Raw genomic sequence first — 16,259 nt, 5'->3', positions numbered from 1 at the left:
GATAGGAGAGCTGCAGGAGAACTACAGATGTCAATTTTTTTGGACCCGAAGGGGTGCTGTCACGTCAACAGGTAGGGTGGGAGGCAACTTCTTGGGCGGGCGACGGAGATTTTATAACCTGCAGGCGGATAACCATCACTGAAACATTTACAGAACGCATCATTGATGGGGAACGTACCGACTGGTAGGTCCTGACACCATCAACTCAATACAAAGCTTGTGGCTGCAACGGTCCCTGCATATAAGTCGTCCATCTGCATCTGCGAGGGAAACCAACGGCCGTCTGTCTATTCGATAATCGTGCTGTGCCGAATGAGATAAGATAGTCTCCGTACATGTGGAGTAATGAAGTCCTTGGGCCACTCGTTACAGTGATACGTGGTCTACTCCAAAACTCCAATCCTTACCAGAACGTGCCGGCAATCCCAGAAATCGGCGTCGTTATTTAAGATCGTTGTGCAGTGTGATCGTCAGAATGCACAAACCTGCAGGTTCTTCTGACCTGTCGAAGTTCGATCTCTGGTGGACTCGCCCCGCACGCCGCGCGTGGCGCTAACAGAAAGGTGGGCACCTCCTTGATCAACAAACGGGTTAATTAAATAGTAACGGTCCATGTGTCGTGCAGGTATAGAGAAAGAACACTGAAGCTCAGTTAACTATTTGGCAGTTCTGCCTAGCAGATGAGAGGTGAAATTGGAGAGGTCATACACCCTACTATCTGGAAAACGATCCACCTAGATCATCGTATGCCGACTGTTTATGCCCCCAGAAACAAGGCATCAGCTCACGTTACTTGCTCATACTTCAAGTGGCTAAACCGGAAGCTGGACAGCGATGCTTATCGCGAGCTTGACCATATATGAGGTGTGTTCACCGCAAGGGTGTGCGCTCTGAGCTGAAGGCTTCAGAACATACATATGCATATTAACAGCGATAGACGTTGGAGAGCAAGTTGAAAGCAAGTAAGGAGAACGGGCTGGTAGAATTGGCAAGAATATGAGTCCATGGAATTCCTATAATGGTCGACAACGGTGAACGGTGCGACTGGCTCGTCACTTGGTGTGGGAGATCATCAATGTCATTGTATCCTCTTGAGGCTGCCGGGGACCAACCAAGTCAACGCGTCGCCTAGAGAAGATCTGAAGGTCTTATAGATTTCCTTCATCTGTTGCCAGAGCCAAGAGAATCGAGAGTAGGGTGGCCTCGCAACATTAGTATCGTGCAACTGTCTCTCTGCCTCCACCAATTTTTCTTCGGTCAAGACGGCATCTTCCCCGACCAACCTGTTTACGATGTCCAAAGCAGACCCCTGGGTGTTGAAAAATCGAAATCGTTCGTGATGCACATTTGCGGCGATAGGTAAGCATTCCCCTAGTTGCGGGACCCAATTCGGTGTTGCTTCTTTATCCTCTTGTTCATCCCACCAAGTAGTCACTAACTGCACGTGTTGTGCAGCTTTGTCACCGCATAATCTACGGAATTGGTCGAGGTTCTCGCGTACTGTCCTAGATATGTGATCGTCGGTTACACGATGTGTGTAAATGACCCCCGTGATCTTCACGTCTTCAAAGTACCTGTTGTATATATACGTGAGCAAGGGGCAATTTGCGGATTCAGCGCTTACTTGTCATGTAGCCAGTTAGCAAGTTCCCGGAGGATATATTGGGTTCGCCAGGAAGTGCCGTCAAATCCTGGGGTGTCAACAAGGACATAGCGTCTTCCACAAGGGAGGTCTAACGTCAATTCCCGAATGCCATGCATACGAGAAATGAGCTTGTCTGCCTCACGCCCTTCCTTGCAGTTTGCGAGTTTATTGATGAACTACCAAGCAAATTAGCAAAAAATTAGGCTCGAGGATTTTGTAACCTACGTTACTTATTCCCGACCTCCTAGGGCCCATTACTCTGTGAACGAGTGCATGTTAATGTCGAAAAACTTTGAAGCAAGTCACGTGTTACGCACACGATAACAATGTCATTTCCTAATCAGTAAAAACATAGTTGCTATGTCATTTCGACGTCACCAAAAAAAGAAGTACAAAACACGCACTGGGTGGAAGCTGGCGGGGTGGTGTCATCGGTTTCCATTCTGCACAAGGTAAAACACGTGTACTGACCTCCCTAGTTTCTTTCACGGCATCCTCTGCTCCAATGCGCAAAGCTGGGTTCATCCTCAAGCAACGCGAACATAGGGCCCACCATTTGTCTGTCATGCGGGCCAGAGTATCCTTATCGGAGGGTCGTTCTGGCGGTCTCGAGAGTATTCGTGATTGAATGGCACCGATATTGGTCAGGTTATGATAGGGAAGTTTCCGGGTGAAGAGCTCCTAAAAAAGTGCTGTCATCGCAAGCTTGATCACAGGGAAACGGCTCTTGACACACCAATGCTGTCATTCCTAAAGCCCAAATATCACCTTCTACGGTGGGTTGGGGGTCTTCTGTGGGCATCACACTCACCAGTTCCGGAGCCATCCAACGCAACGTGCCACCAGCCAGAGGACTTGTGGTCATAGCGAATGCTGAGTTGTAAAGAAAGGAAAGTCCGAAGTCTGTGAGAACGGCCCGGCCGTCATCGGTGATAAGCACGTTTTCCTGTCTAGCACATGAATAATTGGATTGGCAAAGTCCATCAAGGAGGACTTACACCTCTCAAACTACCATGAACTATCGGACCATCTGGATGACTATGTAGGTAACGAAGACCAAGAGCGATGTCTTTGACCTGAACCACGCCTAATCAAATGTACAAGAAAATCACATCTTGCAACTTACGAGCGGGCGCGGGTCGTTGTCTCGTTCTTGTACATAGCGACTGGCATTGCCTCTTTCCACCCAATTAGTTACGATCGACACCGCGAGATCGAAGTCGACAGTTATCCCAAGTAGGCCGAGGATATTTGGATGCTTTAGCTTTGACCAGATGGATGCTTCCCCCAATATTCGCTGGACGACGATAAGTATTGCAAGGAATATCATCCAAAATCACTACCTTGATGACGTTCTCGTCCACCTGTGGACCGTCGAGGGCAGCTTTTATTGCTACAACCCTTCCGTCTGGATGCAACTTTCCACGATACACCAAAGCATTGCCTACTCGGAGACATGTCGTTGGATCTCGTTCTATGCGCCCGTCAAGGCTGAGAGCATACTTGCCGGCCCCTTCAGCCAGTTGGCGAAGAAATTGCTGTAGTTCCATTGTGTCCCGATGTCACTGTCAAATAAAAACTGCTGCCTGTCAACACCATTGCAAACTATCCGAGGATGAGGGATACCAACCGTGGGCTTGACGAGGTTTTAAACTTCGGCCTATTATTTATGCTATATACGTGTAGGTGCACACAAGGGTGCACGCCTCGTGGATGAAAGCTTACTGAATTGAGCACCAAATATCCGAATTCATTCGAGCGTAATAGGAACCCAAGTGGATGCGACGCTTCTATCTTAGAATCCAGCCTTGCATATAATCGCCCACAGGACTCACCTATTTGAGATGCCCTCCTGTGGTACGGTACCAAGCACACGATGGCCATGGAATCTGCTTGAAGAACTTCCAAAACTGTTTCAGTACTAGTGATTGCAGTGCCACTTCAACTCCGCTGCACATACGCATTTGACAGGAAGTACAGGTCATATATGACACACGACCCTTAACCAAGGGCTGGCGAACACGTTGTAAAACCGCTCAATACTAATCTCCTCGGCACTCGGCAATAACAGAAACTCGAGGTCGCTGGCCAGAACGGCACTGCCATGAAGGGATCTCGATCAGTGGACTGAAAATTTACCCCGCCCCTCCCCACGGGTCCTATCTTCTACTTTCACCGCCCTCATTAATGTTGTTTATTCTGTACTCTGAAACACCAGCTCAGCGGTGACTGCTAGGCGGCGATCACTACTGTTGGGCGAACAGTAGCCCACTGTCACAGACGACGTTCACTCCTCTTATGTAAGCGGCAAGTAGACGTTACAGAAAACCATCAAAATTCAACGTGTGAGTATTGCCTATGGACGCCCACGGTCATTAAAGAGCTAGCAGTGGCTTCTGGTATTAAACTTAGGTATGATACGATCATTGATGCGGACTCCTAGGGCAGCCAACCTTGATGACAGGCTATCAGTGGGCTTCTGTGGGAGCAGCTTCTATCAGTCTACCAAGCAATGCCGTCAGTTCTGCAACGCTCTTGCCTTGAGGCCGCGCTTAGATACCAAGCACCGAGCCTGCCGTACTGTACATGCACCATTTTCCATGGCATCAAACCATGAGCACAGCAGCCATTGAAGAAGGGGCGACGCGTGGTTTAATAGGGTCTGCTTGTGCAGCAAGGTGGGGTTCCCATTCTTGGACCTTGAGACATCGCGATCAATTAGATAAACTGACATCATAATATACTTTGGGACTTGAGATGACCTACTCTACTTCGCAGGTGTACGCAGGAGAAGTGGACGATACCACTTCGAGAGGTATTACCTACACTTCGATCCACTTCGAATTGAGTTCAGTTAGACGGTGACACCATCATGGCCTTATGACCGATACACTGGGTATGGCATGCAGGATGAAGGAACGTGGGTGGGTGATGTGGGTGAGATTCTCACAACCCTGCTACTGATACCTTCACTTCTAGTGTTGGCACAGGTGTGATTGCCAACCCGTGCTTTTAACACGAGGACGTGATTTGCTTCTCGCTCAAGAATTGCTGTTACAGCGGTCCATCAGATGTATCATATCCATGATGCGGCCGGCAGCCTATTTCTGCATACGTGGGAATCATGGTTGGTGTATATCACGCTCCTAGTCTCGCAGCCAGGGCGTTGATCTTGTTGGAGATGACTACTCACCTCTCCATTAATGGATGGCTTGGCTGATCGAAACCCTGCGTGTTGCAGATGAATGACTCTGAGAACGGCAGGTTCTATGTTTTACCGCCCGTAACACACGGAGAACTCGAGTCAGGGAACCACATGGACGACGATTTGAAATACACGCCGCACTTTCTACACCACTCGTATTGAAAGGTGTCTCCAAGCGCTTAGAGCTGTCCAGGGTCCACGGTGGTTCACTAAAAGGAGCGCTGTGCTTGACAATGTGCGGGATCAGACTTACAAAGTTGGGCGGAAGATCCTGGAAGCCTTGGTGTGTTGATTCTATGAAGACTGCACAATATTTTACTCGGGGGTGGTACTCAGTCATTTGGCAGATGGACGATGAATACGGTGCGGCAGGCTCAAAGCGCTTGTGAGCAAGCCAGTGAAGATGGTCGAAACACATGGCAGCGCTCGCTTACTGAGACATCCCTACTGGAGATCTCTACAGCTTGGCACTAGGAGCCTCATGTCTGATGGCTTGTGTTCAAGTCACATCGATAACATTGCAGTTGTGGTCGTCGTGTGTGAGTTAATTCCATGGATTTTTGTTGTCGTTGTTGTGAAACTGACATCTTCCAGGGCTTCGATTACCCAACGCCAGATGCTGTGATCAATCCATACCCATTGCCTGATAGCGTGTGCTACACGCGAGCAAGAGTCACTTGGATATAATACCAGTTGAACCTACTGCAACTTCAGCACACATTCTGACTGCCGTCACTTATCGGTCGATGGAAACCACCCCTGAAACAAACACTACTCTTCTCCCAATTGCCGAACGGGCCTTCAAGAAGTATGCCATCAACCTTGGTGGTCTGATAAAACGTGATCGCCAATGTAATAGGGGGGGTCAGGCTAAGATATTTCGTGGCACAATGGAGCTCGCAGACGGGAGTGCCATGGTGGTGGCAGTGAAGACTGCCCTTGGTGTGCCAGACGAGGAGACTGCCAAGGTAGTGCTTCTGGATTGCTACGTCTCCCATATTGATGAACATCTAGCGAATGTTCAGGGAGGCACACACCTGGTCGAAGCTCAAGCACCAAAATGTCCTCAGCACCCTTGGAATAACCTTGGACTTTGACTTCACGGTGTCACTAGTATCTCCGTGGATGGATGGAGGTAGTGCCCGTCACTATGTGCAAAATCCAGACATAGATCCCCGTCCTCTTGTAAGTTGAACAGTGTACATTTAAATTCATGTCTGATGGGGTGCGATTCAGATCAAAGACATTGCTCTCGGACTTCGTTACCTACATAGTCATCCGAATGGTCGAATAATTCACGGTGACTTGAAGGGCGTAAGTCTCGTTAACGAACTTGGCAATTCACGTAATAATTGTGAGACAGGACAACGTACTGATCACCTCTGATGGTCGAGCCGTTCTTACAGACTTTGGACTTTCCATCCTGGAGAATTCCACATTCAGCATGACCGTAAGCCGTGAGGTTGGGGGCTCATTGCGTTGGATGGCTCCGGAGTTGGTAGATACCTTGGGTTCCCAAGACCCGAGGTTCACCGTGGAAACTGACATTTGGGCTTTTGCGATGACGACTTTGGTGCGTCGGGACTCTTTCTCTTTTTGATGTAGTTCACCAAGCCATATTTCTTGCAGCAACTTTTTACCCGGAAAGTTCCCTATTATCAGCTGAACAATATCACCTCCGTTGAATCCCGGATACTCAAGGGGCCTCCCGAACAGCCATCCAGCAAGGATACCTGTTCTCGTATGACAAACGAATGGTGGGACCTATGCTTGCGTTGCTCGCGGATGGACCCATCCTCACGCGTCGGGACGGAGGATGTCGTGGAGAAAACTAGGGAGGTCAGTACACGTACTCTAAATTGTGCAGAATGGAGGTCAATGATATCAACTTGCCAGCTTCCACCCAGTGCGTGTGTAGCATTTACAATGAGTTCGAAACTGAACAGAAACCGTGGCTTGATTCAACCAGGAAATGACATTGTTATCGTGTACGTGTCTTGTGTGCCAGTTTTGGAATACTGACTCCATTCATCCTCAGAGTAATGGGACCTACGAGATCAGGGAAAAGAAACGTAAGCTAAACAACTTTCGTTCCACGTACCAGATTCCTTGACAACGTGCTTTGTAGTTCGTTAATAAACTCACGGGTTATGAAGGGGATCATGGCGCAGATGGACCCACTTCTCCCATGCAAGCCGTTCGGGAGTTTGTATTGGACATCTCTCGGGGCAAACGCTATGTCATTGTGGACATACCGGAGTTCGACGATGCTTCCAAATCGGACCAAGATATTCTTGGAAGGGTTGCTGAGTGGCTACGAAACAAGTAAGTCTTCGTCTCTTCACCCTACCCCACTTGCGCACACACATAACAGGTATTTGCAACACGTGAAGATTGCAGGGGTTGTCTACACGCATCGCACAACCGACCATCGCATGCCTACCTCAGTGCGTGAAAACCTCGCAAAGTTCTGCGAGTTTTGCGGGGGAAACGCTTCACAGCGCGTGCGATTGGTGACTACAAGGTGGGATGAAGCAAGTGATGCAGGAAAAGTACCGAGTTGGGTCTCGCTTTTGGAGGGGGGCTTGTGGAAACCTCCTACCGCATTAGATGCCCGACACGAACAATTCGTCAATACGCAGAACTCAGCATTGGATATCGTAAACGGATTGGTAGGGCAAGACGCTCAACTGAGCCCTGAAGAGGTGAGAGACGCAGACATGCAGTTGAACGAGATTAGTGTTACGGGTACAAGGATATCGTCAATTCCCCAGTGGTTTGGCTCGTGGTTTTCTTCGAGGAGCTCTGTCTGAGAGGGTGCCGATATGTTGATTGTGTGATTGTCGCGAGTTATTATTAGTTAGGTTCTGACTGGAAGTGACTGTATTTATCGCCTTCGATACTTCTGGCACGGTACACAACTTGCTTCTGGAACAATGAATGTTACATTAATGGGTTGCATACCGTGAGCCTAGGCCTTGCCTTACTGTTGCCTTGCGCTATCTTTCCTGCTCTTTCGTCGTGCTGCTCAGCTTTGCCAGCGATAAGCAATGGCGTTCCTGAAGCTACGAAAGTCTTTTGCATATGTGCATACCAAAGCCCTCCAGGCGCTCCTGGGCGCACAGGAATCGCGAAGGATTAATGTCTATGCGAGCGTCACAAAGGTCTGCAGTATGCCGGAAATTGTACAGGACTTTGACTTAAGATAAGCTTTGTGCTGGGTGGTAGATGGTGTAACAGGTGAATGGTACGAGATATCAGGTGTGCTCAATTGCATATGTCGTCCAAAAAGTCGTCGAGTTTGTCAAACCTATATTAGTACACCTCAAAGTTGCTAGAGGTTCAGCTAATTCCTTGGGTGTTTGTCAGGTGTTTGTGGTGAGTTTTTGGCTGAGAATATCAGTATTCAAACTCTGACTGCTGTTGTCTAATACATTGTCCATAGCTGCCATGGAGTCTGAGCTGTCTGCTCCTCCCCTGACATCACAACCCACCAGATCAGCAACAAAAGCAGTGGTCCCTCATGTTATATGGGAGAAAACTTATGCTGCATGGACCAATTGCCTTATCAAGTGGTGTAGGACCCATGAAGCAGAGTGGAAGAAGTTGTTTTCTGACTCCACACAAGATGCTTGAGAGGAAGGTAGGATTAAGCAACAATTGTGACATGGGAAGAATGTGATATACATCAAGATTGCAAAAGTGATCTTCTTGGTTGATGAGTCCCCTGAATTCTGAGTCCTTGCTCAAGACAATCCAGCTGTTTTTGCTGCTCTGATCCATAGTTGGCTTGATGTGTATGTGGATATCTTTTAAACAAAAATTCACTGCTCAACTATTACAGTTTAAAAACAAAGTACTGAAAGCAGAATGTGCTACTTGGGCAGATGGGTGCCAGGCACACCTACAAGGATCTTGCAAGCAGCAACAGCACAAAAAATATAATTGGTACATGACTATTTCATTCCTAAAGACATTAGTTTACTGACTGTTATCAGCAATGATTGAGAGGGAGTTTCCTTGGTGGGGTGAGTTGCACAGGTTAATGAAGTTATGAGTATCTCAATGTACAAACAAGTCACTGTATTGGTACCTAATGAAGTTATGAGTATCTACACTACATCAGTACCAGGTAAATGAATGTAAGTATAGGTATGCTCACCTCAGTGTACAAAGAAGTCACTGAGGTGGAAAAGAACAGTGCAGAAAATTTATAGTCCTGTAATTAGTAAGTGTAGTGACATTGGAATTTAATTCTGAGGGTCAGGGAGAAACTCTGAGCCCTCTGGGCAAAACTCCAAGAGGCTACCATAATTCTGAAACACATTCTTGACACTCCCCCTCAATTGGAACATAGTCCAAGTGCAGATGTGAAGTGTTTCACCTTGATGCTAGGTAAAGGTTTGGTAAGGGTATTGGCAACCATGTCATCAGTAGGACAATAAATTAAATGAAAGGAATGGTTTTCCACAGCAAAAAAAAATGAAATGGTATCATATATCAATGTGTTTGGTGTGAGCATGGTAGCTGCCATCCTTGGTGAGCATGATGGCAGATTGGCTGTTGGAATACAGTGGGATAGGATGTTTGAGTGGTTGGAAAACTTCCCCAATGAGTTGTTGAAGCCACAAGCCCTCCCCTCTTTGGCTGCATGAGTTGCTGCAACATACTCTGCTTCTGCAGTTGAGAGTGTGACAAGTTCTTGTTTCCATGAAGCCCAACTAATAGCTCCTCCATCCAGTAGATATGCATATCCACTGATAGCCCATTGATGCTCCTGTGAAGCTCCATCTGCACCAGCATAGCCCTCAAGGCCTTGTTCTGTATTTCCAAACATCAAAGTGAGTGCTTTTGTGCCTGCAATATACCTGTAGATTCATTATATGGCTTCCCAGTGAGTCATGTTGGGTGCATTATTGAACTGCATGACTGTGGAGACAGCAAATGTGATGTCTGGGCATGTTCCAACAGCAGGGTGCATGAAGGAGCCTACAGTGGCACAGTAGGGTATGTTTTTCATGCATGCAGCTTCTTTGGCTGACTGCAGAATTTCTCTGTGAGATAGTTTTATTCCAGGGTCCATCAGAATTGTGGCAGGCTTGCAGTTGGTGAGGTTATATTTCATCAGGATGGCCTTGGTGTAGGACTGCTGGGATAGTGATATGGTGCAGGCTTCTCTGTTCCATGTCACCTTCATCCCAAGCAACCAACTGATGGGCCCTAAGTCAGAGATTTTAAAACAAGTGCTGATCTCCTGTTTAAATGAGTGAATTAATGATGGGGAACTGCCTGTTACAGTACAGTCATCAACATGGCTGGCAAGAATGAGAATTTCTGGTCCTATGTGACCATAGAATACTCCCCAGTCTGTGTGTGCCCTGGTGAGTCCAAGATCTGCAAGGGTAGCACATAGCTTCTGGTACCAGTGAAGTGCACCTTGTTTAGAGCCATATAATGCAACATTTAGCTTCCCAACTGGATGGGAAAAATTCTGCCCTGCAGTGTAGCCCTCAGGGAGTTCCATGTAGACATCTTCCCTGTCTCCAAGTTTTCCATTTAGGAATGCCAAGTGGAAATCAAAGACATCAATGTCCCAGTCATTGTGTGCAGCAATTGCAAGTATGGTGCAAAGTGATGCAAGTCTTGCAACAGGAGCATAGGTTTTGTCATAGTTGATGCCCTGTATCTGAGAGTAGCCCTTAGCAACTAGGTTGGCCTTGTACTTCTTGATCTCCCCAGTAGCATTGCATTTGGTCTTGAAGACCCATTTGCATCCTATGACATTTGCACCTTTTGGGCACTCAACAACATCCCAGGTGTGTGCTTCCTCTAGGCTCTGTAATTCCACATTTATGGCATTTTGCCACTTCAGCCAGTCAGCTTGGGATTTTGCCTCACATTCTGTAGATGGATCCAGCCCTTTGGCCTCAGCCATCCCTGCCACCATAGCATACACAATGTTAGTGTCATCTTCATTGGCAGCTAGTTCATCATCGAATACATAGGTAGCATTCTCTCAGGATTTTGGGCTGTTAGGGTTGCTATTGCTCTCTTGGAGTTCTTTTACAAAGTTGAGAGGGATGTGTCCATCATGAGTCCCTTCACCTGCATGTAAGTGCCTCATATAGTCTGATTTGAAGTGCTGGCGAGTGGAACAAGGTTGAGGTGGAGGTGTTTCAAAATTTTCTCTGAGCAGTGTAGGAATAGGTAATAGAAGATACCTAGAAATAGTAATTATCAGTAATGGGCAAGTATTTGTGCTTGACCCAAAAGGGAGGTCCTGTGTGGAGAAAGAAAGGTGTAGTAAAAAGGTAAAAATGCGAACTAAAATGAAGACTTAGCTCTGGGATGTCTTCCTACTGATCTAAATGTCTTGCCAGTCCTCCTGGCCCTTTGGGTACTCCCCAAAGTAATAATTCTATTCTCAAAAACTCACTGAAATGTGAGATGAAATCACCCTACTACTGAGGGCCTGTGACATGAATTGGTTTTCTTTGGTAAACTGAACTCGCATGAACACAGCACACATGCTTAGTCAGCAACATGGCTGCTCACCACCAAGTCCAGTGGTACAAACACAAAAACAAAAGCAAGAAATAAAACACAAATCCCCCAACCCCTATTTTCTTCCAACCAGGATGACTTCTCCTAGGGAACTTGAACTTGTTCCCTACAGTGGGTCCAGAATTGGTCTTGGAATTTCCAAAGTTGCTTCAGTGGGTTGCTCAACTGTCTGTGTGGCCTTGGAATTTCCTTGAACAGCTCCAGAATTTTGTTCTGAGGCTTCAGAATTTCCATTTGAGGTGTCAGAATTCTCCTGCTCCCCCTCGAGCAGCACACCATGTGGTATGGACACATTTCAGCACTTGAAAATGACACTTCATTTGATTCTGATTGCTCATGTGTCAGGCCAGTAGATGTGGTGGCCATTGCTCTCAGGGTCAAAACCTACCCAGTGTCCATCTTGGGCTTGCATGTCTAGCTTGGAGCTGGAGGTATCATGGACCTTGACATGACATCCCCAGACTGGGATTTTTGAGAGGTCAGGTGGTCTGTTGTAGAGCATTTCATAGGGAGTCTTGGTGCCTAGATGACAAGTTGATGAGCAGTTTTTGAGCCAAGTCACATGCATAATGGCCTCCCCCCAGAGGTTATTGGGTAAGCTGCTGGCATGAATCATTGCTCACACATGCTCAACAAGTGTTCTGTTGAGCTGTTCTGCAACTCCATTGTGTTTGGGGGTATCATGGATGGTTATGTGTCATTCTGTGCCTTGGGATTTCAGATATTCCAAAAATTCCACACTAAGGTATTCTCCCCCACAATCCAAGCAAAGTTGCTTGACTTTGGTGTCAAATTGCATGTTCAGCCATGCTTTGTAAGCTTTGTAGGACTTGAAGGTTTCAGCCTTCATCTTTTGCAAAAATAGGGTGGTGTAATGAGTGTGGTCATCCATGAATGACATGTAGTATTGACTGTGGCCTGGGGTTTGGGCTGGAGAAGGTCCCCAAAGGTCTGTATGGATCTTGTCACCAAGGCATTCATGGCAGGGTGGCTTGTGCTCTTTTCCAATGGGCCTCCAAGTTGCTTTGGCATATTCGCATGAATTGCATGCACCCATGGTAGAATGTGCCTCATCCAGCTTAATTCTGGTGATTGTGCTGTCCTTGAGCATGTGCTGGATGGCTTCAGGAGTGATATGGCCAAGCCTGATGTGTATCTCCTCCATGGTTAAGGATTCTGTGGCCTTGGCTAGGCCTGCAAAGGCATGACAAGCTCATTTGAGGCAGTAGAGGCCTTTTTGCATTGGAATTTTGGCTACTTTCTTTTTCTGAGCATTGAAAATTTGACAACACTTGTCTTGGAATAATGCCACATACCCAGTGACATCAAGTTTGCTAACAGAAATGAGCATGATTCCCATCTTGGGAGCATAGAGTATGTCCTTGAGTCAAATGTGGGTTTGTGCAGTGCCATTTGGGAGTGAGATTGCAAGGTCACCTTTTCTGATGGCATGGAAGGTGTGGTTGTCAGCAGCAGTAATAGGTTTGGGGATGATTGGCTTATAGTTGAGGAATTTGCTGCAGTAGGAGGACATATGACATGAGGTGCCAGAGTTGAACAGGATGGTCTCCTCTGTGGAACTTAGGCTTTCACCTGTGAGTAGGGCATGATTAAAGGTGTTTGTGTATGCATCTTCTTTGTCAACAACAATATCCTGGGGGTTTGGAATTTCTTCCTCTGCAATTTCTGTTAGTCAATCATCATCCTGTGGGTGCACTAGCCAAACTCCATTGGGTTCAGAGTCAGTGCTGGTCTGTGTGCTCAAGCTGGCTGATGCACTGGCTGCAGTGGCTGCTTTTCCAGAGCCTTTCTCCTTCTTTTTCCCTTTGCCCTTGTTCTGGAACCACTTGGGCACTTGCCCAGCATTTCCACCACCCTCTTCCCAGCATTGGTCTCTGCCATGACCTTTCTTTCCACAATTTTCACAAGTGGACTTCTTTCCATCCTTCACTGAGTAAGCTGCATCTTTGGAATTTCTGGAGTTTCCAGAATTGCCTCTCTTTGTCTGCATTTGGTGCCTATCATATTCATTGGAAATTACTTTGATTATAAAGTCTGGAGATAGGTCCTTTGGCATGACTAGGGCTGAAGATGTCGTAGCTGCAAGGTTGGAGTCATATGAAGTGGGAAGTGAACTGAGAATGATTGCTGTGAAGTCATTGTCTGTGATAGACTGTCCAAGTGCAGCAAGTTGTTCACACAGTGCATGCATCTTGTTGAAGTGAGCATGGACATTGCCTTTTTCTGCACAGTGAGATTCTTGGAGTTTTCTCCAAAGATTGATTGTGATGATGCAAGAGCAGTTTTGGAAAAGGTTGGTGAGGACACCCCACATACTCTTTGCAGTCTCTTCCTTCAGAACTCAAAGGAACAATGATTCCAGGAGTGACACAGCAATCACTTGCTTGACATATCTGTTGTCCTTTGCTCATTGCCAGAGTTTTTCTGGGTATTTGCTGACAAGTTTTTGCTCCATGGCTGTGGGCTTCCAGGAGGAGTCTTTTCCTGCTGAAGGGTCCTCTGGTTTTGCATCCAAGCCAGTCAGGTGTCCAATCAGCCCTTTTGAACTGATGGCCCATTCAACCTGAGCCTTGTAATATAGCCAGTTGCTTCCATCTGCATTTAGGGTTGAGACTTGTAAGGAATGATTGTCTTTTGCCATAGTGGGTATTGTTGCTGTGTAATAACTCTTTTGGAATTAGAGTGCAAGAGTGGGGCTCATAACCTAACAAAGTTATGAGTATCTCAGTGTACAAAGAAGTCACTGTATTGGTACCTAATGAAGTTATGAGTATCTACACTATGTCAGTACCAGGTAAATGAATGTAAGTATAGGTATGCTCACCTCAGTGTCCAAAGAAGTCACTGAGGTGGAAAAGAACAGTGCAGAAAATTTATAGTACCATAATTAGTAAGTGTAGTGATATTGGAATTTAATTCTGAGGGTCAGGGAGAAACTCTGAGCCCTCTGGGAAAAACTCTGAGAGGCTACCATAATTCCAAAATGCATTCTTGACACAGGTGGTGGTGCACAAATCCTGCCTACAACAGCACCTGGAGTGCTGCTGATAGTGGGCAGGATTTCACTAGGTGCATGGTTGAACTCTTCAAGCTGCAGCCAAACCCACTGTCCATAGATTCCATTGATCCTGCTGCAGGCCTGCCAAATTCACCTCAGCTGGAAGAGGGTGAAATAGAGGATGACTTTTTTGCAGATGATTCTGAACTGATGCATGTTGATGGTGACCCCCCCTTGTCACATGTTGAGATGCCATTGTTTCCCATACCATCCCCCTCCCCACCCTTCTCTGAGTGAGAGCTGCCACCACCTGTTGTTCCATTGGCCAACCCATTGCATCTCCCCCATTTTTCTGAACAGTTGTTGCTGTTGTCCCTCCCTGCTAATTCTGAGCAGTTTTTGCTTGCCCCCCCCACCATCCTTTAATTTTTCTGAGTTTTTTCTGAGTTGTCTCCTGTCATACCTCCTCCCCCCTCTACTTTTAACAGGGCAAATTCTATTAGCTTGAACAACAACCCCCCTCCCTTCATATCCCATCATCCAAAACTCCAGCCAGCACATCCATCCCTTGAGCAGGATCAACCCCTCCTTAAACACTGGTCAGCTTCCACTCCAAATACAGATGAGTCTTCCAACTCTGACATCACTTCATCCAACATGTTTTCAGCACTTCGTCTCTCATCATCTTCCCCCCCCAGTGTCACTGCTTTCTCTGATGACAGCAATTCCAAGCTGTCATCAAAGCCATCCTGTAAGCATGCATGGGAAACTGCCACTGACAAGCTTTCTTTGGACCTCACATCTGTGTCATTAACTTTTGTTAAGCAGTTTCAACAGGTGCAGCAGGATAGGTCAGAGGTCAAGCATCACTGGCTTGAGTATGGATACTGGAGGACTCACCAGAAGGCCACCACTCTTTTGGCTGATCGCAAACACCAACTTACTATGCAATGTGAGCTGTTTGCACATGAGGAGGTGATGGTGGCTCAAGAGTTGGAGAAGATGAAGCTCACTGTCAAGTTGGAGGAACTTTGGGCTCAGAACCTTGCCTTGCAAAAAGGTGTAGCTGGTGGTGAGGATCAAGGCCCTTCATCTAGTACTTAAGATGTTTATCCACTTTGAAAACAGTGTATGACAGAATATTGATCATCACTTAGTATGCATCCCCATTCCCCCCCCCTAGCTGTATTCTTGTCTCCCCCCCACCCCCCATGTATACATCTACTTCATATTCACACTACAATAGCATGTAGTAGTACATATGAATGTGGATGTTTGTCTTTGCTATCAGTTTGTTATCACTTGCTAGATCCCTCTGTTGATAAGCATGCACGCTTTTCGGCGGAGTTTGAATCTCCAGTCGGAGCTTAAATATTCACTCACAAACTCACAACTCAACTGCACTTGAGTTTGCTTGCATGTTTTTTCTGCATTTAACTTTGAGTGGCCCTATTGAGGTTTCTGTCACTCAAAGCAAGACAGGCAGGGCTATGTGAGTGCAGGTGAGGTAATGCTGGCTCCAGCTGCTCTGAAGCCTGTTTAGGCAAGAGCACTGATGTGGCAATGCTTATTGATGAAGACTTGAGTGCTGGCCTATCCCAATGTTCAATGCTCACCACATGCTGTGTGTGGGGTGACTGCAACAACAGGACACCAGTGACCTGCTTGCATTGTATTCTGCACATGCATGCATGCTGGCAGTGTCAAGGTGAGAACAAGCTCAAATTCAGCAGGATCTTGAAGGCAGACAAGATGCTGAGTCAGAAGAACATGATCTACAAGTCTCACTTTTTTTTTGAGGATGAGCATGGGGCTCTATGTTCTCT

The 16,259-nt window shown here is 46.8% G+C and overlaps 3 protein-coding genes across 3 annotated transcripts; 2 read left to right on the top strand and 1 right to left on the bottom strand.

Annotated features, from left to right (window-relative positions):
• Positions 1 to 583: 583 nt before the first annotated feature.
• F5J12DRAFT_742800 (kinase-like domain-containing protein) lies at positions 584 to 3,500 on the bottom strand. Its single transcript, XM_051742042.1, has 10 exons — positions 3,276 to 3,500; positions 2,989 to 3,224; positions 2,772 to 2,942; positions 2,644 to 2,721; positions 2,382 to 2,591; positions 2,050 to 2,326; positions 1,963 to 1,981; positions 1,871 to 1,904; positions 1,625 to 1,821; positions 584 to 1,574 (listed from the first exon to the last, which is right to left on the bottom strand). Exons 2-10 carry the CDS (start codon positions 3,193 to 3,195, stop codon positions 1,079 to 1,081), a joined length of 1,689 nt encoding a protein of 562 aa, XP_051599790.1. The 5' UTR covers positions 3,196 to 3,224; positions 3,276 to 3,500; the 3' UTR covers positions 584 to 1,078.
• Positions 3,501 to 5,740: 2,240 nt separating this feature from the next.
• Positions 5,741 to 7,663, top strand: F5J12DRAFT_893054 (kinase-like domain-containing protein; the record flags this gene model as incomplete). Its single annotated transcript, XM_051747622.1, has 9 exons — positions 5,741 to 5,818; positions 5,865 to 6,035; positions 6,087 to 6,164; positions 6,214 to 6,423; positions 6,480 to 6,689; positions 6,747 to 6,838; positions 6,889 to 6,922; positions 6,979 to 7,175; positions 7,225 to 7,663. 9 exons carry the CDS (start codon positions 5,741 to 5,743, stop codon positions 7,661 to 7,663), a joined length of 1,509 nt encoding a protein of 502 aa, XP_051599789.1.
• Positions 7,664 to 14,871: 7,208 nt separating this feature from the next.
• F5J12DRAFT_940181 (uncharacterized protein) lies at positions 14,872 to 15,537 on the top strand (the record flags this gene model as incomplete). Its single annotated transcript, XM_051749678.1, has 1 exon — positions 14,872 to 15,537. A coding segment is annotated over one exon (666 nt), but the record flags the coding sequence as incomplete, so codon positions are not given.
• Positions 15,538 to 16,259: the final 722 nt, after the last annotated feature.

Source organism: Pisolithus orientalis (assembly GCF_024613125.1).
Source record: "Pisolithus orientalis strain OTSU chromosome Unknown F5J12scaffold_15, whole genome shotgun sequence".
In the NCBI taxonomy this organism is placed as follows: Eukaryota; Fungi; Basidiomycota; class Agaricomycetes; order Boletales; family Pisolithaceae; genus Pisolithus; species Pisolithus orientalis.
The sequence above is the reverse complement of the archived record's forward strand: the minus strand, read 5'-3'. Positions and strand labels throughout refer to the sequence as shown.

Excerpts from the sequence above, each read along its gene's own strand:
- F5J12DRAFT_742800 (XM_051742042.1), bottom strand. The coding sequence starts at position 3,195 with ATGGAACTACAGCAATTTCTTCGCCAACTGGCTGAAGGGGCCGGCAAG. Across the intron at positions 2,722-2,771 it reads ACAACGACCCGCGCCCGCTC|GTCAAAGACATCGCTCTTGG; the intron begins GTAAGTTGCAAG and ends GGCGTGGTTCAG. Across the intron at positions 1,575-1,624 it reads GCTAACTGGCTACATGACAA|GTACTTTGAAGACGTGAAGA; the intron begins GTAAGCGCTGAA and ends TATATACAACAG.